Genomic DNA, 21909 nt, shown 5'->3' with positions numbered 1-21909 from the left:
GCAACACACATGGCATTACTGCCGGTCTCATTTCAATACAAAAAAAAATATCTCTGCTCAGTACACCAACCAAGAATTCTTCGCAAAGACTGAAAACAGACATAAAAACATGCTTTCCTCCCACACCAAAAAAAGCCTGCCTCCCCCATGCTGCTCCCTGTGAGCAGCATCCCTCTCAGGGATGTAAACACATGGTAAAAGCAGGGTTGAAACAAAAGTCCTTCTCATGCTTGTTGTGCCCTGATCCATAACAATTATGAAAACTGTTTAGCTGGGCTGGCATTTGGAGCATTTACTGCATTCCTGCCAATAAATTCCAGTCATGAATCTGATTAAAAGGTCTCCCTGCCACCCCCTTCTCCCTCCCTCCTTCCTTCCCTTCATTCCTCCTGGCTTTCTTTACAACCTAATACCCTGTCGATGTGGGGCCAGGGCCTACTTAGGAGAAAAAAACCACCCAGTGCCAGACTGGAGAAAGCATGCAGACTGAAAAAGTTTGACTTTATAATCTAATCACACCTATTCCTAAAGTCAGGCAGTGAAGCACGCTGGTGTACAGACAGGGTTGCTACCCAGGGATGGACCAATGGACAAACAGCATCAGCCCCTACCCAGGTAGGGAGAAAGCAAGGGATGGACAGACAAAATGGACAGTGTTTGGATGGAGTTCACAAGCTTGACCATGCACACATCCCTCCCCTTGCCTCTCACTTTGCTCTGGATTAATAACATGTAGCAATTATAGAGAATATTACATTCATTAACTAATTAACCCTCCTGATGCTCCGTCAGAGCTGGCACCCTCTTTTTGCAGATGGAGGCTGGCAGAGGTTTGCCCTGGGCTATAAATCAGGGCAGGTGGGCAGCACACAGATTAAGAAAGAAAAAAAACAACCCAAAAAGCTCTTTGTGGCTCATCCCACCCCACATTTGGGTGCAGCAGCTGAGGTGTGACCCAGCCATGGACTGTGCCACTGCCAGCCAGAGTGGCACCACCGAGACCAAGCAGCATCCTCCCATGGTGTCCTAGGGTGACATTATGATGCTTGTATCCCCATCTGTGTGTTCTGTTTGTTCTGGATATTATGTACTGTGCCTTCAAGACTGGCTGTGAAGACCGAATATTTTCTTTTGGTTTTGTTATTAGCCTGCTCCCCCACAGCTGGCGGGACACACAGACGGGGCAGTACATAGTGCTGCTTTTGCTTTTTGCTTGGCTTTTTGCTTTGCTCTTGCTTCTGCTTTGCTCCTGCTTTGCTCTTGCTTTTTGCTTCTGCTCGTTAGTTAGTTTAGCTAAGCAGCCCAAATTTTTTCTTGGACTGTTTTTCCTTTCCCTTTTTTGGGACTACTCGAACCTGCTCCAGACTGGGACCTGGGAAACACCAAGTTTGCACCTTGTGGCCTGCAGCAGCTGCCCCCAGCACTGGAGGGACTGATAACAGAATGACCACTCCCAAGAGAGACTTTCTGAATTTGTCATCTTTTTCAGAGCGGTGAGTGTTGTCATCCGGTATTGTTCATTTTGTGTGCTGGGGGGTGCTTTGCCTGTTAAATAAACAGGTTCTTTCCACTTCTCTCTGAGGAATCCTTCCCGAACTGGTTGGGGGAGGGGCCGTGTGGGTTTGCTTTCTGAAGGAGCCCCCTTTTGGAGGTTTTCCCCCAAATTTGCCCTAAACCAGGACACATGGGGGCAAAGATCAGGTAATTTGGGGTGTCACCAACACCCAGCAACATCATCCTGCGGGGACAAAGCCCCAGGGGATCTGGGGCTCAGCACCACCCTTCAGCAAACCCAGCACCAATAACACTGGCTGCTCCAGAAAATAACCTTAGTGCAACATCTCAGGTAAGCCAAAGCTTCATGCTCTTGACACCCAGGATACATTTTCTATGCTTGGCTGTGACAAAGAACAGGAAAACTACAGGTCACTGTGTATGACTTATGGGTTTGTTCCTTTATCATGAGCTAAAAAGTCTCAACATGGCTTACAAAGAAAATTAATTCATCAGTTCAAACACAGTGATGTAACTTCAGGGTCCCAACTCTTTTTCCAAATAAAACTCCTTTTATTTTATTCCCACTCAAAGGATGATTTTATGGAGTTATTTACTCTGTCTGCTTTGCCTGGGAAGGTACTGCCAGAGCCCAGCTACAGGGTCATTGGCAGCTGTCCTGTGTGGGCAAGTAGGATCTCATCTTATGGTTTAATTTCTCAACTATTTTGTCATTTCCCCTGCTTTTCTACTCAAAATCTCACCTTGTACACCAACATGCAGACATACAACCCCTCTTGTATTACTTTGCATCACTGGCAGTGATCCCCAGCAATTTTTAGTATCCATAAATTCAACCCATTGATTTCCATCACTTAAAATCATTAGATCCAGAGCCAACTTCACTGGTTGTAAAACTGAAGGATGTTTGAACTTCCACCACCTTCCCAACACCTGAGTTTCTCCAACACAAAGCAAACTCTTATTGATGCAGATTTGGCAGCTCTACAAACAAAATCTATTCAACCTTTGTATGTATTATATAGAATTCTATAAAAATATAAAATATTTTCAATATACAGTGAATATATTTAATATATTCAACCTATATAAAAATATATCATATATTCATTATATATTGAATATACCTATATATTATATATAATTATATATATAGAATATATTTATATATATATATAGGCTGAATAGATTTTGCTGAATATATAACTATCCATAGTCTCATTCATTATGTACACATATAGGTACATATTTGCAACAAGGCTTAACAGCCCAAGTGCTTCTGCATTATTCATTTAATAGCAATATTTGCCTTTCCACCTGCTCAGGAATTCAGGGAAAAAACAGGAAAGCCCATGGGAGCCAGAACTTTACCTCAAAGATAGCTCACCAAATCCCAGCACTCCACCAGGCATCTTACTTCATCCCCAAGGATGGGGCACAGAGCCGGGTATTCACCATTGCACATGGAGAAGCATCACCAAAAGCCCACTGGGCATTTTACTTCATCCCCAAGGGAGGTTGAGGAAGCACCACAGAGCCCGGTACTCGCCATTGCACATGGAGGAGCACCAGTGAGAGCATTATCAGGACCTCCTGCAACCACCCTACAGTGCTTTGGCATTGTCAGCACAAGCCAACTGGGGAGCTGAAGCCAGGAAGTTTTTTATACAGAGGTTAAAAGGGTAGAAAAGGACTGAGACAGCTCTTACAGGGTGGGAGGTTTTTCCTCCTTGCCAGTTAAAACCAAGATAATGATACTGTGTGTGGACCAATTTGAAGGGCTGAGCAGCCAAACCAAAATTAGTCTCCCAGGCAAGAGCTTCCCAAGCCTCACAGTTTAGGAAAGAAAGCTGAGGAAAAAGCACGAGAAAAAAAAAATTCCTTGGGAAGCTCGAGTTCACACTCAAGCAAAGGTGATCCAGCGAGTCAAATATTTTTCTGGCATAATAAAAATAAAATCAAGTGCTGGAACAGACTCCCTTGGAAAAGCAAGGCCTATAGGATATATTTTTCCTCCTTTTCTTTCTCCTCCTCCCCCAGCACTTTCTTTCCCTAATAACTATATTTTCTTGTATTTTCTTTTTCTTGTCTCTTTTCTCCTAAAAGACTGATGCAATTTCCTGTCTTGTCCCAATGTTTCCTGTTAATTAACAGGGTGAAAGTTATCATCAGGCATTTAAATGACTACCCAAAAGAGGAAGGGAAAAAACACAGGAAAAATAAAGAGAAAAGAAAAAAGAAAGGGGAGAGAAAGACTGTCTATTAGCAAGCACCATGTCACATCCCTAACAGCACAAAATCCCCTGGAAAAAAAATTTTGGACCCAACAACTTGAGTCCATCAACAAAGACCCCCCCCAGGGATGGCTGCCACAGCAGGTCTGTGTACAGGGGATGTGAGCCTCCACTCTTCCCTGGATGAGAATGGAAAATTCCTGCAATGCTTTCCCAGAAAAACTCTTTTCTTGCATTAGAAGGAGGACGAGGAGAAAGAGGAGAAGAAATGAAAAAAAAAAAAAAAAAAGGAAAATAAAATTTAAAAATAAATAAATAAAATAAAGTAAAATAAAATAAAATGCAGAGAAAGAGGCAGTTGGCAACATCCAAGATGTTGCTTTTATTAAAAGAAGTTAAAAGAATAAAAATCAAACAGAACAAAGTGAATAATCCAAAGCAAGTGAATAGAAATCCTGGGAGCTGCTGCGCTCCTTCCCTTCCTTGACCTTAGTCCCATGCAGGATCAGGCCACTGTCTCCTCTGTACCTTCCTCTTCCTCAGCAGCAACTGTGACTCAGCCAGTACCCCGGCAGCATCAAAGCCAAGCCAACAGGCTCAGCACGTTGATGGGGGGTGAAAACAAAGCAATTTAGGCAAAAAAGTGAGGGTGGTTAGAACAGAGACCATGCCTCAGCAGTTAATATCTCAGTGCTGAAAATAAACTGGAAAGGAAGCTCCTTTGTGACAGTAGGCAAGTGGTCAGGCAGGGGGTGGCAGAAGGACCTGGCACCTACCCGTTGCCCAGCCCATCACCCTCCTAAAGCACCTGATTGGGGCTGGGGAGGGAGCCCTTACACACCATTTATTCCATGTGCACTTGAAAATGGGGTGTATCTTTTTAAAGTCAGCATGGAGGTCTATGATCTTGGCTGCTGCAGTTCAAAATAGACATTTCCCATGCCGGCAGCAGGGAAATGCATGTGGTTAGTGGCACTGGTTCCTCTAGGGTAAGTAATATCCACTGGCAGACAGTGGAGATGGAAACGATACAGCCCACACCCCTGCCAGCCTGAGGCTGCTTCTCTACAAGTGTTTTGTCCCATCGAGTTTTAAATGTCCCCAATGATCTAGTTGCCAATGTTCATGGGGACAGCTTTTGCAAGCAGAGCATGGTCTGAATTGACACCTAACCTCCAAAATTCACCTTTTTATCCTCATTCCTCCCCAAAAAGTGTCAGGTTGCAGGATAAAACATGAGTGGTCCCCATCATGAAGGACTTGCTGGTGGTAGGGTCTTCTTCTGCATTTTATTGTCAGCTGCTCTCAAAGGACCATTTGGTTGGGAAAATCTATCAGTATCCAGAAAAATGGATTTAATGGAGCTATACAGGGATGGATTGAAATACCCAGCATTTAATGGGGGGCACCACCTCTGCCATAATTTCTGTTTAAAACCCATCATAGAGGAGTATCTAGGAAAGGTTCAAAAGGCCCTAAAGCATTTAAAAAGTAATTATTAAATGGGTCTTATTTGCTTTGGGGGAATTTTAATTGGCGAAGAGCCCGGAGCTGGCAGGAGGATAACCTCAGCATCCCCACAGCAGCACAGGGGTTATCCCAGGGTGTTCCTGGGGGGGTCACTGCAGGGTGAGAACCTCCTTAAAAAAACCTCACAAGGCTGAAGGAGCCAGAGAGGGTCACCAAGCCAAAGGTCCCAGGGTTGGTGCCAAGCTCCCAGCTCCCTCCTCCCTGTCAGCCACAGTCAGATGATGTGCAAGGCAAGTTGAGAGGTTCCTAGTCTAACCCCTGATAACTTTGTCCTTTCCAAGACGGGATGGTGGGTTTTTAGGTAAGCAGGGAGGAGAGGTTAGCTCTCCAATGAAGCTGGGAAGGAAAGGATGCAATGCCCTGTGATGCTCAAAACAAAACAAACAAAAAAACCCAAAACAAAACAAAACAAAAAAAGTAGAAAAGTATGCATGCTCAAAAATAAACTAAGAATAAGTGACTTAAAAAAAATCCCCAGCAATTGTTTATCCCTGGGACAAATATGGAATCCTAGTTCCACAGGAAGATGTCAATTTCAGATTATAATAGAATGCCAATTTGTAAAAAAAGGCACTTCACAGGTGGTTATAAACTCCATACAAAAGGGAGGTGGAAAGAGGGGAAATGGGAAAACACAGGCAGAACTCTGCCAGAGAAACTGCATGGGATCTTGTTTACATGGGGATATGTAATGAGGAGCCACTTTGGAGCACAAATAGCTCTGGATTTGGGCAAGGTGCTTCTTCCCTAGTGAGCAGATACCAGCAGGGATCAGAGCCATAGTGAAACATTTCTGACCTGTTTGCAATTTTGAAATGAAATATCATTCAGCCAAGTGGTCCCTTAAACCTGATGAGGTCCCACCACCAGAAGAACCAGAGAAGGGAGTGATGCTGATGCTTCTTCAGACTCCAGAGGTCTTTTCCTGTCTTTTTGTTTCAGAGGAGTTGGGAGGGAGAAACTGAGGCTGGGCTTGCTGCAGAAGAGCCCCATGGGTCTCCCATGGTCGAGCCTTGCAAAGCCTTGCTTGGTCCAGCATCCATCAAGAACTGTTACTCAACATCCACTGGCTCCAGGAGACCCTGGGGCAGTTCCAGAGTCAGGAAAAGTCAACAGGATTGGGCTGAAATCTACGTAAACTTCCAGGTTTGGTATTTTATGAATAACCCCTAAAGTGGAGGTGGTGAGGACATAAGCCAGTCATCTTGCTTTCCCTCTGTGATGGCTGGTTCTGGGCTTCTTGAAGAGCTTCACTTTGCCAGCAGATCCAGCACCATCCATTTATCCTGCAAGAGAGACATCTTCTCACCCACCATGAGCACCATAACCTTCCATCAGTCTCACGCAATGCATGGGTCAAGAGGAAGATGTCCAGGGCTGAGTGAAGATCATAGCATGGAGAGCCAGCATTGACACAATCAAGCACCATCAGCTCACTTCTACCCTTGCAACAGAACTTTCTCCACGGGTCATATGGGAATTCGGCTCTGACTAATCCAATGTCTCCAGACCACAGGCCAGCCACGTCCAGGGTCTCCAAGCGTGACTTTACTTGTTTGATATTACAGCGTACTGAGTGGGTCGCTGGTGGTGAGAGAGAGACGGTGAATCTTGTTTCTTGAATCAGAAGGCTGGATTTATTGATATATGATATATATTACATTATAACTATACTAATAAGAATAAAGAGAGAAGTTGCAGATGCTGCTAGCTAGGCTAAGAATAGAAAGAAAGAATCCCCAACAAAGTTGTGTCCAAGGACTCTGTCCCTAGCTTGCACTTGGTGATTGGCCCTTAATTATAAACATAGAAACATGAGCCAATCAAGGTGCCCCTGTTGCATTCCACAGCAGCTGATAATAATTGTTTACATTCATCTTCTGGGGCCCTTTGCTTCCCAGAAGATACCGAAATCTGAAAGAAAGGATTTCTGTGAAAAAATGTCTGCGACATCTCACCTTTCTAAATTGTATAAAATAAAAGAAAAATGCTGATGTGGAATGAACAGGAAATTTCTTCACCTATGAAATATACAATAACAAACAAATCACTAAAACAGTCCTACAGTCTAAGAAAATGCAAAAAACAATGCAAAGAGAATTCAAGTCCATGCAGCTGAGTTTCAGGAACAGTCCATCAGCTGAAGTTGTTTCTTTTGGACATCTGAGAGTCCTTTTTGGTCCTGAAAACAAACTTCTGCAAAAGAGTTCCATCAATAGTTATCAAAAAACCATTGACAGTCATAACACAATTTTAAACAATTTAAACAATTTGAACAATTTTTGGAATGCCCTTTTCTGGCCCTTCAATGCTTCAGAGCTGCTGCCCGCTATTTTCAATCTTTTTTTTTTTTTTTTTTTTTTTTTGATCGAAAAAAAAAGAGCAGCAGCCGAGCAGAGCAGTGCCAGAAGAAAGGGAAAAGGCCCTGGGGGCCCTGGCCCATGCTGGACCAGGAACCCCAAAACTGGCCCACAAAGGGGGACCAGGACCGGTAGGAGGAACCTCAATCCCCAGAAACACCAAGAGGCCAAATGCTGGCCCTGGCCCAAAAACTTCCTGAGCCCAACGGCCCAGGCCAAACCCGGTAGTGAGATGCTTCCTTTCCCCAATACCACTGAGGCATGCCAGCAGCAGGGAAATAGAAGCCTTCCCCAGAAATCCCATCTGGGGTCTGGGAATGTTTGTTCCCCACAGCAAGCAAGCCATGATCGCTTCCCGCTGTGCCCCCTGCCTCTGCAATGCAAATGCATCAGGTGTGTCTCCCATCTGCCTCACGGCACCACCCCCACCGGGCTGGGGACCAAAGGCAGAACTTTCGGCAGAACCCACCTGCCCCTCGCCACTAGGGCACAAGAGGGCCGGCAGAGATGGCAGCCACCATGGGACAGCAACCGACCAAACACTCCCCAACCCGCCGAGAATGCTGATCTTGAACGCAGGCAGGCAGGCTGCCCCCAGAGTCAGCTGGCGGGCAGCCCCCACTCCACGGAAGGAGAGACCCCCCGCCGAGGCCGCTGCTGCTGCGTCCCTTGGCTCTGAAAGCGGCGGCAGGCACGGCACGGGGTTGGCACCGTCTTCTGCCGCTGACTCTGGGGTCCGCTGCGGAGGCGCAGTCGCAGTCTCCGTCGGAGTGCACACGGGCAACAGTGGAGCCGGGAGAAGCGGCGGAGGAGCATCGCTGTTGCTTAGCAACAGCTCAACCCCAGGAAGTGCTGTCTCTTCTGCCTTCTCCGACGCAGGCGCTGGCAGGGGCAGGGAGGCCGGTGGAGCCGTGGGCGGGACCACCTGGAGAGGCGGAGACGGGATCGCCTGGAGTGACGGAGCTGGCAGAGGCGGAGAAACCTCAGAGACCGGTACCGCCCCCATGTCTGAAGGCGGAGTCTGAGAGGCCGGCTGTGGCAGCACCGTCCACTCCCATCCCCCCTGCGGGGGAGAAGGGGGAGGAGGAGAAGGCTCGGGAGAAAGAGTAAAAAAAACTTCTTCGCGCGGCGAAGTTTCAGCCCCCCTCGCCGCGAAGCAGTGGGGGCTGGGAAGCAGAATGTCCTCCCCCACCGGGTCTTCTCCCAGGGACGGTGGAAACGAGGCCTGTCCATAACAGGTAGAAATCCATTGAAAGACAGCTGCTCTGCGTTTCAGAACTGGGAAAAGCTTTATAAATGCTGGGTAGATAGAAGGCAAAAGACGTCCCTGACTGTAGACGAACTGAATAATCAAGTCCATGCACTCCCAGACAAAAACATCCAAAGCGTACAGGACATCAGTAAAGAACCCAAAAAGCTTTGCCCATCGAAAGAACTCATAGAGATCTGTTGCTGACAGAAAGAAACCATCTTCTCTACACCAATGTTGCCAGAGGGCAATAAGCTTCTCCTCTGAAGGAGTAAAATGAACCACATACTTCAAGGGGTATCTCCCCCATATAAACAGCCATAATTTTCTTGCGGCTGAACCCTCAGGGATAGAAAAGTGAACAGTACCTTTTTCAAAAGTCCAGCTTGCTCTGGCCAGCTCTGCAGGTATGCTGCTCTTGTCTACCATGTTTCCTAAAGGTTTTCCAGAATAAGGTTCTCTTTGTGGTCAGCCTTGGCTGTGAACTCTGTCCAAATCAGGATCTTCAGTTCTTCAGCTCCTGGCTTGAATCCACTTCTGTGGTCACTTCCAAGCAACCATCACAAGCTACTCATACAGGATTTTTACCCAGTGCAGCAATTTTGCTCCTCTGGTCTTATCAAATTAATTTTTGCTCTGACACGAGGGGTCACCAGATATTACAGCGTCCTGAGTGGGTCGCTGGTGGTGAGAGAGAGACGGTGAATCTTGTTTCTTGAATCAGAAGGCTGGATTTATTGATATATGATATATATTACATTATAACTATACTAATAAGAATAAAGAGAGAAGTTGCAGATGCTGCTGGCTAGGCTAAGAATAGAAAGAAAGAATCCCCAACAAAGTTGTGTCCAAGGACTCTGTCCCTAGCTTGCACTTGGTGATTGGCCCTTAATTATAAACATAGAAACATGAGCCAATCAAGGTGCCCCTGTTGCATTCCACAGCAGCTGATAATAATTGTTTACATTCATCTTCTGGGGCCCTTTGCTTCCCAGAAGATACCGAAATCTGAAAGAAAGGATTTCTGTGAAAAAATGTCTGCGACAGTTTGAAAGAAGAATTATAACCAAAGATATCTGCCAAGAATGAGTCAGCTTAAAATACAGGGAAAACTCCCCTCTGTCTCCCATTTACAGAATTTATTTTTATCGACAATGGGATATTTTTGCTTTTTTTTTTAACCACATTGAGGATAGAAAGGATCTGGGCTGAGCACAACCATGTCAGTGGGAGACACCATGAGCGAGGAGTCCTTACCTACCCACAGAGTGACCACCAATGAAAATAAATAAAGGTAAGGATAAGTGGAGCCAGTGCCTCGGGGAGAGCAAGGGGTACATCAGCTGGAGAATGGGATGGCTGGGGAAGAGACAGCAGAGGTGGGATGAGAAGAGGACACCAGCACAGCATGAAGGACTATCCAATATTGCATTCCTGGGCCAGGAAGAAGAACAGAAAATAGGAGGGGGAGGAAAAGAGCAGCTCAGATCAGTTATTGCAAAGGAGAAACACTTCCCATACATACCCCTGGCCTCACTGCTCCCCCTCCAAATCCTCCAGTGCCTCTGGTATCCATCAATGAAACTGCTTTCAGCCTCCAGAGATTGAGACCCCAGTAGTGGCTGGATCTCAGACTCCTGATCATCAAAGGAACTTTGTGGAGAGATGCAAGGGCACTCATTTTGATCCCCTTTTTAATGCTCCTCTTGTCATCATTCTTTCAAACCCCCCCACCATGTGGTTTCCCTGACAGAATGGCTGTGAACCCCAGTCTGGCTGCGTTCCCAAATTCTCATTGCTGAGAGCAATCTGCCTCACTAAATTGCGCCGTTCCAGCTTCAAGACATTAGAGGTCTACTGGCCTTGAACATTGCTACTACACCAGCATCCACTGCCCATCACTGGTGGTCAAAGCCTATGGTGCTATAGGAACCCACTACCACCAATTGCCCATAATGTCTTCTTCCTCGGCCACCTACTCCAGTTTCCAAATCTACCAAAATTGGCTTTTATTTTGGCTTTTATAAAGCCATCCTTTCATCAAGGAGCATCAAGAAGAGTGTATAGCCCTGGTCTGGAGAGGATGAGGGATGCTGGATTCTCCAACCGGCATTATGGATCCCAATCTTCCCAAACTAGATAAGACCAAGCCAAAGCACTCGCCACGTACCCTGCCAATAACCCATTAAAGCCCTCTTCAAAGACATTTTTCTGCTAACTAAAATATGCAGGAAGGGGTAGAAAAAAAGCAGGAGAAAGTCAGTTTTGGAGTATTGCAGCAAAGTGCATTTATTTTCCTTTCTTGACTGGGTCTCTCTAGTTGGGAATTTTCAGCTCTGCACTTCTGCTTGCAGAAGGGAGATGTCAGTAAATCAAAGCAAATTAAAAAGAAAATGCTCTTTCATGTGGAAGCATTCAGCTTTGTTTCAGGGCTTCAGTAACTAACTGTATTCCTTCATGAGTCAACTCTCCTATCAGCTCCTCATTAAATTAAATGGCTACAATTACATTTGGAGAGGAAAAAAGAGCAGGTAATGAACACAAAGAGTTCTGTTTCCAGACCTGGTGGGAAATGAACATTTCATAAGACCAAAAAAAAATGCAATACAATGAAATTATAAAAATAGAATAAGTTTAAAAAGCATTTTCAGGGCCAAATGTGCTTTCTTTTGGGGAGAAGGCTCTATTGAGGAGCTGGAGGTTCCCTTTCCAGAGGCCTTTGGGAGGCACCCAGAACAAGCCGTGTTATTTCCGGCAGCCCAAACCCTCACTCCCCACCTTCCCTTTGGGAGCAGAGCAGCCAGACAAGATGTTATCAATAGGTTCACCCTTATAGAAAACCCCCTTTTAAAAGTGTGTACTTCTTTTGCTTATTTCATGTGGTATACTGTGGAACTGAACTCTCTCCTTTGCAATGAGTGTATTTCAGAAGGAAAAAGGAAAAAAAATCTAACAACATCCTTATTGTATTGTTTTGCTTCTCGTCTTTTTTCTTTTTATAGTCTCTTTTTTAATTCCCTAAAGCTATAGGCTCCAATAACAGTAACAAAAAACCTCAAAACCCAAAAGTCTTCTGTATCAAAAAAAATAGTGTCAAGTTTCTCTTTTCCCTCTCCCCCTTCTTTTGATTAATTCTCATTAGGGCCTTTGAGCAAACAATACGCTCTTCTCTCAAATAACAGACAAGGTATATATTAGACCCAAATGAAAACAAACAAGACTCACTTAAAGACATCCACACCAAATGCAATTCCTGAAGAGAGGCAGAGGCAGATGCGTGCATGCAGTCACCAACGACCTATTTCTGAAATTTGTTTCAGGGCAATGAATAAAAATAATAAATAAATCAAGGAGACATCAGCACAAAAAGAAGGACCTTCAAACATCAGTCAGTACATACAGGTATATGGTTTCAGACACTCTAATTCTGGTAGAGACAGAGCCCATCCACCAACTTGGCCCATCCAGGATGGAAGATGAGGTGCTGAAGACATCACACCTTGGAAAAGGGGTGGGAGTTGGACTAGATGACCGTTAAAGGTCTGCTCCAACCCAAAGCCCAAGAAGGGTGGGGAAACCACCCTCCAAACCTCCATCCCATAACAGCACCTGGAGGCTAAAGGAAATGGCAAACAGAAAAATTATTAAAATCATAGAGTATCTCAAGTTGGAATAAATCCATAAGGATCATTGAGCCCAACTCCTTCTGCAATGTCCTCTGCAAAAAATGGGGTCACCTTTTGTCGTGGTTTGACCAGAAATGGGACATCTGGGATATGTTGTTTTTGCTGTAGTTACCAATGGGTGGTCGGATTTGAAGATGAGCACCTGGTTTGACCAGTGGGGCATTTGGATCCGCCTCTTGAGACTACAAACCCAAGGAGTTAAAAGCAGGGCTCTTGTCCTTCAGAGCTCTCTTGGGATTTCCGGCGGGAAGGAATGTGGTCTCTCCCCCAGCCCAGTTGCTGGCTGGGCTGGGGGAGGGGAAAGCCACGTGGTCCATCTACGGTAGGCCCAGATTCGGTGGAAGGGTGGCTGAGCATTGAGCGACTTGTTTATCCTCCCCTCCCTCCCTTTGGAGATGGAGAGAATGCAGCCCGTGCTTGTACTGTTACCTTGAAACTTGATATCATGTGCCAGCAGCACGGCTGGAGGAGAAGGGGGGGGCAGAGGGCAGTTCGGCCGCCTGGGAGAGCTTTTAACCCTTGTGGTTAGTGAAAGCATCACAGAACATTACCTTTCCTAGAAAAGGGATAAGAATGGAAGATGAAGGAAGAAATAGGCCAGTAAAGGGGTCTGGCAAAGAGAAAGAGAGATGTTGAAGGAATGGAGGAAGATGGAGTGGCAATCTTTGCTGGACTCTTTTTTGTTGTATATCCATGGACTGTTTCCTGGTGATACAGAGGCTGCATTGCAGGGGGAAGCAGAGGCTCGGAGTCAAGAGAGTTTGGTTTTGAGACCCCTCGGCCCCAGGGGGTATAGAAGAAATGGAGGGGACAAAGGTCCCAGAGATGAGACTGTGCTCTGCTTGGAACGAGACGAGGCATCCTTAAAAGGCCCTGAAGGCAGGCCCCTGGCCCATCCCATGCCTGGTGGTGAGAGCACCTTGGCATGGAAAGGAGATGTCACGAGATAGCAAGACTCCGGGCGGTTGCTGATTGTGACAAGAAGTCCGTGGCACAAGGAAGGACTCCGTCTATCCCTTATGAGCTGAAGATTTGATTTTTCTAAAGGGTGGTGCCAGACCGAGTGTGGATAATTTTGGGAAATGTAAATGTACTGGGAATTTGGTGGGAGGAGGATAAGGAAGTGGTTCTGTGTAGTTTTCATTTTCCTTGTGTTTTTTTTTCTTTTTCTTTTGTAGTTTAGTTTTTGTAGTTTAGTTAATAAAGTTTTTTTCCTTTTTTCCTTAAGCAGGAGCCTGCTTTGCTTATTCCCGGGTATCATCTCACAGCAGATGCCAGGGAGGGAGGTGTATTTTCATGGGGGGCACTGGCATTGTGCCAGTGTCAAACCTGAACACCTTTCCTTGCCAGGCACCATGAGCCTCACACAGATGCAGGATACTGGTTACCCTACCAGGAACAAAGCCCAAGCACAGCTCTCATCCCAGAGACAAGAGGTGCCACCACCACCAAGTCAAAGAGACCTTGACACCAAATCCTTCTGCAAGGCACAACTGCACCTGCTCCCATAATCCATGTATCTGAACAAATCATCAGCCAACATCACTTAGCCTTCCCCAACAGGCCTCTTCCTGCCTCGGTCCAAAAATTAATGGGGTGTAAGTCTGGAATTCAAAGGAAATATGGGCTTTCGGGGATGGAGAACCTCACCTGGGATTTCAGCACGTCCTCTGCATGAGAGGCATGCGACTGCTACTGAAATAAAACCTAATTTCCCCTTCAAGCGTGCCTTTCTCAACAAGGCACATCCCCAAAACTCCTCAGCATCACTTCGCCTTCTGTTGGGACCCTTGGTCAACTCAACCCACATCCAAGATCAAGAAAAAAAAGAGATGTCATACCTGAAAGCCTCCCAGAGGCTAGACAATTAGTTCTCCCTGTTTCAGTGGAGGAAGGCACAGAATCTGGACAATCTGATGGAGCAGAGGCAAAGAAAAAAAAATCCAGTATTTAAGCAGTTCTTCGCAGGTTCCCAGCAATGCCATGAGCAGAACACACATTCCAAAGGGCTTAGCAAAAAACAATTACTAACTGTCCAGTGCAGAGACTGTAGTTCATCAAGAAACATTCACCCTAACCTGTTGCCTCAGTCAAGTCTGCACACTGTGCTTCCTCACCATCCAACGCTGACTATAGACTGGCAAAAATTACAGACTGGCTGCCACCTCTCCGCCCAAGTCACTGGGTAACAAGATCAAGGTTGTCGCCATTCTGATGCAAGCAAGCTCCCAAAAATGTTTAAATGCATTAGATACTTAAATATAGAAATGTTTTACACTTCCAATTCAGTCAACACCTGTAACTCACCAAAATGGGAACTAAAAAGGAAATGTATCATTGCTGCACTTTTGCAGCAAACAGTCTACATTTGCATTTCTCTACTCAATTTTTGTCACCACCAGTTGCTGGTCAATCTTATACCCTGCTGTCACCTCCTAAGGCAGGTGGGCAACTGGATTTACTCCTCCATGCACCACCAAAGGGCAGAGTAAGATTGCCAGCCCTATTAAAAGTTTCTCCTGATGCATGAATGTAGTTGAGGTCAAGATTTGGAACTTTGCATCCCAAGCCTGTTCCTCCAGATGAGAACAGCCAGAAGCCAACACCAATCTCCTTGTCCTGCAGGCAAACTTCAACTTTTTGGTCACTACCATGTGTGGAACAAGCTCAAGGACAAACCTGAGAAGGCCTGTGAAGTTCACAAAACCTTCTGCTCCTCAGCAAGTTCCCAGAGACTTCGGGTTCTGTCAAATTTGGGCTCCCTAATGACATCACTTTGCTCACAGCTGTATCTCAAAGCAAGGGTCACCACCAGGAGTCAAGATAATTTTCTCCCTACTGATAAAGTAATTTTTCAAGATTTCATCCCTGAAATCCAAGTGGACAAAAAATTCCTGTCTGTAAAACCTCATTTTATCAGAGTAAAGCCCTAACAGGAATATACAGTTTAACAGAATTTACCTAATCAAACCAAAAACAATAGGGGAGACAGGAAATGGACTTACTTGCAAAATACTGTATATGATGCCTTGTCATGAGAAATATGGGTGGTTAGTGGTGTCGGGTTTTTTCCCTTTGTTTTTTGGGTTTTTAACCCTTTATATTCCGGGCAGAAGATTCCCCCTGCCCCTCTCCTGGGATGGCTGCAACTGCTTGGGCAACAGATGCTTCCTGAATGCAGGCTGGACCACCCTGCTCTGCACTGGGCTCCTGCCCCCAGCTACAGCTCCCTGAAGAGTCCCTGTGGGATAGAGGACATAATTTGTCCTTCCCATGTTGTCTTGTTCTAGGGATCATACGCAACCAGGTCCCCTGTTAGCACATCAAACAGGATGGCAGGAGAGAATCCTATCCCAAATTAAAATGCATAACCCTAGCAACGGGGTGAAGTGCTTTCATGACTTATCAGTTCCCTTCTTGTATCTCATCATCCACAGCCAGTTCTTCTCATCAATGAATTATCTTCTGAAGTTGCTTTAGAAATGCAATATTTCTCACAATATAAAACCATTGCAGAGACATACAATTAATCCTGGTGGTCACCAGCATAACTTTGCAACATCTCCAATAGCTCCTGGAAGCTGCCTAACCTTCAGGTCCCCTGAAATTCAAGGCCACAGGAAGGCATTCAGCTCTTCAATGACGTCTCAGTGGGTTTCCTGAACTCTCATACTCCAGCACCACCATGACTAGCCACCCAGGAGCATGATGGACACAGCAACTTGCAGCCCCTTGTCCCACTTAATGATGGGTCAAAATGCCTGCTTGAATTATGTGGAGGCACTGCTGTCCACCTTGCTTCTAACACAGCTGCAAGCAGCAGCTCCTGCAGGGACATCAGGGATGCTGAACGCCCACATGCCTCCAGGCTTGCAGGGTGAGACTAGCCCCGTGCAAACCACTGTCACCCATGCCTGCAAATGTCCCATGTAAAGAAGAGGGGAAGTCCTCTCCTTGATGAATGTCCTCCCCATCCCTGGAAGTGTTCAAGGCCAGGATGGATGGGGCTTTGAGCAAACTAGCCTAGTGAAAGGTGTCTCTGCTCATGGCAGGAGACTTGAAACTAGATGATCTTTAAGGTCCCTTCCAACCCAAACCATTCTAGGATTCTATGAATGAGCAAGCCAGTCTGGACCTCCAAGCTTCCCACAGGTAACCTGGCCATCAAGGGCAGATCTTTCCACTCTGCCAGATCTAGTCTGCCAATGTACAAATTGATGTGGCATTTCACTGCCTGAAGCAGACTTCCAGCTTCCTGTCCACCCCTGCTTTCCTTCAGACAGTGACACAGCCTGTATCAGCCTCCATCACCTCCAAAAAAACCAGTTGAATCCCCATCACAATGGTTCTAATCTAAAAGAGGGGAGATTCAGACTAGATAGAATAGAGAAATTTTTTACAATGAGGGTGGTGAAACACTGGCACAGGTTGCCCAGAGAGGTGGTAGATGCCCCATGCCTGGAAACATTAAAGGTTAGGTTGGATGGGGGTCTGAGCAACCTGGTCAGGTTGAAGATGTCCCAGATCGTGGCAGGGGGGTTGGACTGGATGAGCTTTAAAGGTTCCTTCCAACCCAAACCATTCTGTGATTCTATGATCATGGGCACTGGTGACCACTTTGAGAGCCCATATTGATCCTGGTATTCCTGTCTGTCTCTCCATATCAAACACAAGACATGGCACTAAATACTTAAATATTTTTGTTGCCACTATCACACTTGATGGAAAAGCAAAAGTTTCTTGCTGAATGCATATTCCCAGCTCTATCAGCAGATGCAGCTGCCCAAGTCTAAATGGAGGGACCATCCTCCCCCCAAGGTCCCAGGGGAGAAAATGGCTGAGACAGGAAACGCTTGGTCCCTCCCCAGAAGAAATGCCAAGAAACCCTGAGCTTGGAAAACCCACCTGCAACAACAGACTTCCAGGCTCCACTTCAGCCTGTTGCAGCCCAGTAAAGAGTTCAGCTGTAAAACAGATTTTTCTTTCAAAAAGGAAAAAAAAGGAGGATTTTTTTGGTGAGTAACCCAGTTGTTCCTGTGTTTCTGATAAGCAGCATTAATCACTTCCTATTGGCCAATAGGAATAACTTTTCCTTTCAAAATGGCACATTCATGTTCTGCAGCTTTTCTGTTTACACACGTTTTGCTTCTTTATGTCATCACTTGCTGATTAATAAATATATCACTGGGCTAACTGAAAATGAGGTCCTAGCAGAGGCAGATTGGATGTTTAAACCCTGCTAACAGATTTATCCTAACATCTTTGCAGGAAACTAAAATCAAGCTTTAAACCTTCTCTCCTGCAGCTCTGAAGCTCTTTACACCCCATGCCAGGATCATTGGCGAGTGGAAAGAAAAGCAATAAAGGCAGAAGAAATAGAAACTTTTGGGGAAGCACTGCAGGGATGCAGGCAAAATAATGCCAATCTCACACAAACCCACAAAATTTCGCAACCTGGCAGATCCTCAAAGTCTATTACAGAGCAACCATTCTGCATACCAGCACATGCTCAGGATGTTGAACCTACTCCAGATATCCTTCTTTCATTCATGACTCTTTATCTCCTGGCTTTTTTAAGCTGAGGCAAAATAGTTCATGCTTTGTGACCTGTTGTATTGTGTTCTTATATGTTTTAGTTGCATTAAGTTGTACTTTGGTTTATCCCAGTTTCCCCCCTGTTATAATGGTTCTGCCCCTGCTGCCTCCTCCCTTCCTGTTAATGTCAATCTCCCTACCTCCTCCCCCTGTTCCCCAAAAGTGGCTGAATCTTTCCCTTAACCCCTCCCCGGTGTCCTATCCTTCACTCGATGGCCCATCCCCTCCCTCTAGAAACTTCTACCAAGGGCATCAAGTGATGGGTTCAGGCACCGGGGCCCCTCCCTCGGGTGGCTCTTATTGGTCCCCCTACCTGCCTGTTTCCCTGGTCCCCACGCCCTCCTGTATCCCCATTGGCAGGCGGGCAAACCCCTTCCTGGTTTACTCCCCTCTTTTTAACACCCTGCAGACCCCCAAATCGGGTGTCTTCAGCTGGCTGGTTTCCCTGGGTTTGGGACCTCTTTTGAGCTCTGGAATAAACCTGGACTTTGCCCCCAACTGGAGTCCACTCTCCTTCTTCTGCCTACGTCGTGCTGCTGTCTCATCTGAAAGGGGAAAGCCTACGCCGCTCTCCTGACCTCCCAAGGAACGGGAGAGTGTCCGTAGCTGCTCGCTGTGCCAGAGCAAGCCGGGGTGGCTCCGAGCACACGCTCGGAGAGGCACTGCGACAGTAACCCAATTTTGAGTTAAACATCTTTGCCTATTTCCACAAGTCATAAAATGACTTTTAAGTGTTTCTTTAAAAGTGTGCAGAGGGGGAAAAAACAACAGTCCAGCCTCCAAAGGAACAGTATGCAAGATGGGACCCCACACAGTACCAAAACAACCTCAAAGCTGGGGTTTCTTTTAGTCCCAAAAAACTGATGAACAACAATGTAACAGAAACTGTTCTTTTAGCAAAAAAAAACCCAAAACAAAACAAACCAAAACAATAACTTAGTATTGGTCTTCTTTGCCTCCATGTACCACCATGCCCTTCCTGACTGCCATGGCCATGGGACATGATCACAGAGACCACTGTGCTCCAGCCAACACTCCAGATCCACTAATTCTTGAGGAGCCAGGAGCTGCTCCTTCCTGACCTGCTCCCCTTTCTGATTCTCCCCACATCTCCTCCTTCTTCCAGACTGATTTATCTCACACCCGGCAAGCTCACTGCCAACCAAGCGTTTATGCAATCACAAAAGAACTGGTGCCAGCCTCAAACGGGCTTCTCCCCTGGCACCCTGACATTCAATTACAAGCAACAGGCATGCAAAGCTGTGCTAAAAAATAAGAAAAGAACAAGAAAAAAACCATTTCAACCCCTTTTCCTAATTTTTTCAACCTGACAAGGTGGGATTAAGTTCCTTTAAAAAGACAAAGATTTCTAACAAGTCCATTTATCAAGGTTCATTTGGATTCCCAGGAATCAGGGAGATGAGGTGCTGGTTCCTAGCACAAATCCCTACAAAATTCACCTAGGGGTGCGGGACCACTGCCATTTCCAGCTGGGTCCCATGATTTTCCTGGCTGATTCGAGCAATGAAGGCCTGTGCTGCAGTGCAATCCCTCATAGAGTTTTTTGTCAAAGCTTTAAAATCCTACTTTATGCAGAGGGTGTCTTAGATAAATTATATGTTAATTATATGTTAATTCTTCAAGAAGTAGCAGGAAGCACAGAGGCAAGCAGCCCAAAAGCAAAATGCATGACAAAGGCTGGAGATGTTTCCCTTAGTTAAGAAAGGGATTGTTTTCCCTTTTATCTGTAGTCTGCATTGCAAAAAGTCCACTTACCACTTGGCTTGAGAAAATCCACTGAATATCTGGAGTAGGGTGGAGGGGGAGTCTCTGGAATTAGAAAAGTACAGAGAAAATAAAGGCAGAGCCATGAGAAAGAAAAAAAAAAGGATGAGAATTTATGATAAGAGTGGTATTCTTTTAGCAAAACTGTTTGTCTTAGCTCTGGGGGTTGGAGGCAGGGCAGAGGCAGTGATTGCCTTGATATTTAGCTCTTAGATAAACAAAAGGGGCCGTCTGGCGCCAACCTCCGTGCTATCTACTCGGGCTGTCTAAGCAGGGCCTCCTTGGCTCGGCGGAGCCACAGCAGCGCTTGGGCCGCTCGGCCCTTAATCCCCAGCACCGCGTGGAGACGGAGGAGAGACTGCTCCGCCCGCCGCGCCGGGGCCCCCGGGGCGGGAACTCACCCCCTCCCCTCTAAACAGAAAAAAATTAAAAAATAAACCAAGGCAATGGAAATGAGGTTTCGTGTGTTGGTTTGTTGGTTTGGTTTGTTTTGGTTTTTTTTCCAGAGGGGGAAAAAAATTGGTGGGCTGGAAGGCGAATGGGGCTTCATCCCTCCATCCCCTCCATCCTCCCGTACCCCTGCTCCCTCCGCCGCCGTACCTAGCTCGCACAGCCGACTGAGGTGGTGCGGGTTGCAGCAAACAAGCTCGGGGTGAGCCTTGCTGTAGGATTCACAGCAACATAATCGCTTCACTTCGGAGCAGTGGCGGAGGTCGGGCCAGCGGAACACCTTGCAGAGCAGCATCGGCAGAGGGTACCAGTGCTGGCCCAGCCGGGAGTCAGCCTTGGCGGGCAGCAGCAGGCAGGGAGTCCGCACCCCACCGCAGGACTCCACGGCGTGCAGCAGCTCCTCCAGCTGCCGCTCCTTCAGCCGCTTCAGCACGGCGTGGATCAGCGCCTTCAGTTCCGCCTCCGCGCCCGCCGACGCCCGCCCGCCTCAGCCCGCACCCCCTGCCGCAGGCAGGAGCCCGGGCCTCGGCCTCGGCCACGGGCGCGCCGGACTCGCCCGCCGCCACCTCCTCCTCCTTTCCGCCGGGTGCACGGCTCCGCCAGAGCCGCCGGACGAGCACAGAACGTTTGGTCCTGAACATACGGGACGAGAGGAGGGGGCTCCGGCTACAAAACGGGCATGTCGTCCGCCGAGCATGAAGGGGCCGGGAGCCGAGACGTGGCGGCGGCCAGCGGCGGGCGGCGGCAGGGCCAAGACGGGCTGTGACATGCGCCAGTCTCCGCGCTGGGGCCGCGGGTCCCACCGCCTCCTGCGGGGGGCTGCATTGGTCTCCGCAAGGGAAGAAAAAAATCAAATTAGGGAAAAACCGGGGAGGAGTGGGGAGCCGCTGCTCGCCTCGGCTTTGCACTTAAAAGAAAAAGCCCGTTTAGAACCTGCGGCGCCCGACACGGGAAGAGGGGGGCGGAGGCTGTCGGCGTCGCGCCGCCCTGTGAGACGGCGGAGCGCGGCCGAAGCCGCGGGAGAACCTTGGCTGCCCGGGAGCCGCAGTGCCCATCAACCCGTTCGCCGAGGAGGGAGTGCGAGGGGGGATAAGGAGGCAGGGATACGGCAGGGCAGTATCAAAGGATAAAAAATAAAAAGCGATTCAAAAGGGTGTGTAGTGAAAAAAAAAATTAGAAATATTTAAAAAACCTGAAACACCAACCCTAAGTTTTGGACGTCGGTTTAAGCATCTGTCACAAAAGAGACGAACAAGCGCATCCAGTGTTGTATCCCTTTTTAAAGCCCGGATCGTCTTGAGGGAGTGTTCGAGGTGGACTATTTTCCTTCTTTTTTCCAAAGATTTTAGTCCACATGGACACACACATGGAATCTTGATCCGACTGCTACGAAAAGAGAAGGGGGGGGGGAGGAGAGTGGGGCTGTGTCTCCTCCTCCTTGCCTTCCCCAGCAGCGTGCCGCAGCGGGGGGAGCCGCGCCGAGCCAATCAAGCCGCCCGCAG

At 47.1% G+C, this 21909-nt stretch overlaps 1 protein-coding gene across 1 annotated transcript in view; it reads right to left on the bottom strand.

Annotated features, from left to right (window-relative positions):
- The window catches only part of LOC128941424 (mothers against decapentaplegic homolog 7-like), a 34472-nt gene extending 13424 nt beyond the window's left edge, over nucleotides 1-21048 (bottom strand). The window contains 5 exon segments of the mRNA XM_054283183.1: nucleotides 14419-14490; nucleotides 17740-17742; nucleotides 19949-20002; nucleotides 20558-20874; nucleotides 20876-21048. Coding sequence (XP_054139158.1) covers nucleotides 14419-14490; nucleotides 17740-17742; nucleotides 19949-20002; nucleotides 20558-20874; nucleotides 20876-21048 — 619 coding nt within the window.
- Nucleotides 21049-21909: the final 861 nt, after the last annotated feature.

This window comes from Melozone crissalis, unplaced genomic scaffold, assembly GCF_028551555.1.
Source record: "Melozone crissalis strain CALT ecotype California unplaced genomic scaffold, PUWL_Pcris_2 ptg000035l_1, whole genome shotgun sequence".
Taxonomy (NCBI): domain Eukaryota; kingdom Metazoa; phylum Chordata; class Aves; order Passeriformes; family Passerellidae; genus Melozone; species Melozone crissalis.
Note: the sequence above shows the minus strand (reverse complement) of the source record. Positions and strands in the feature narration are given on the sequence as shown.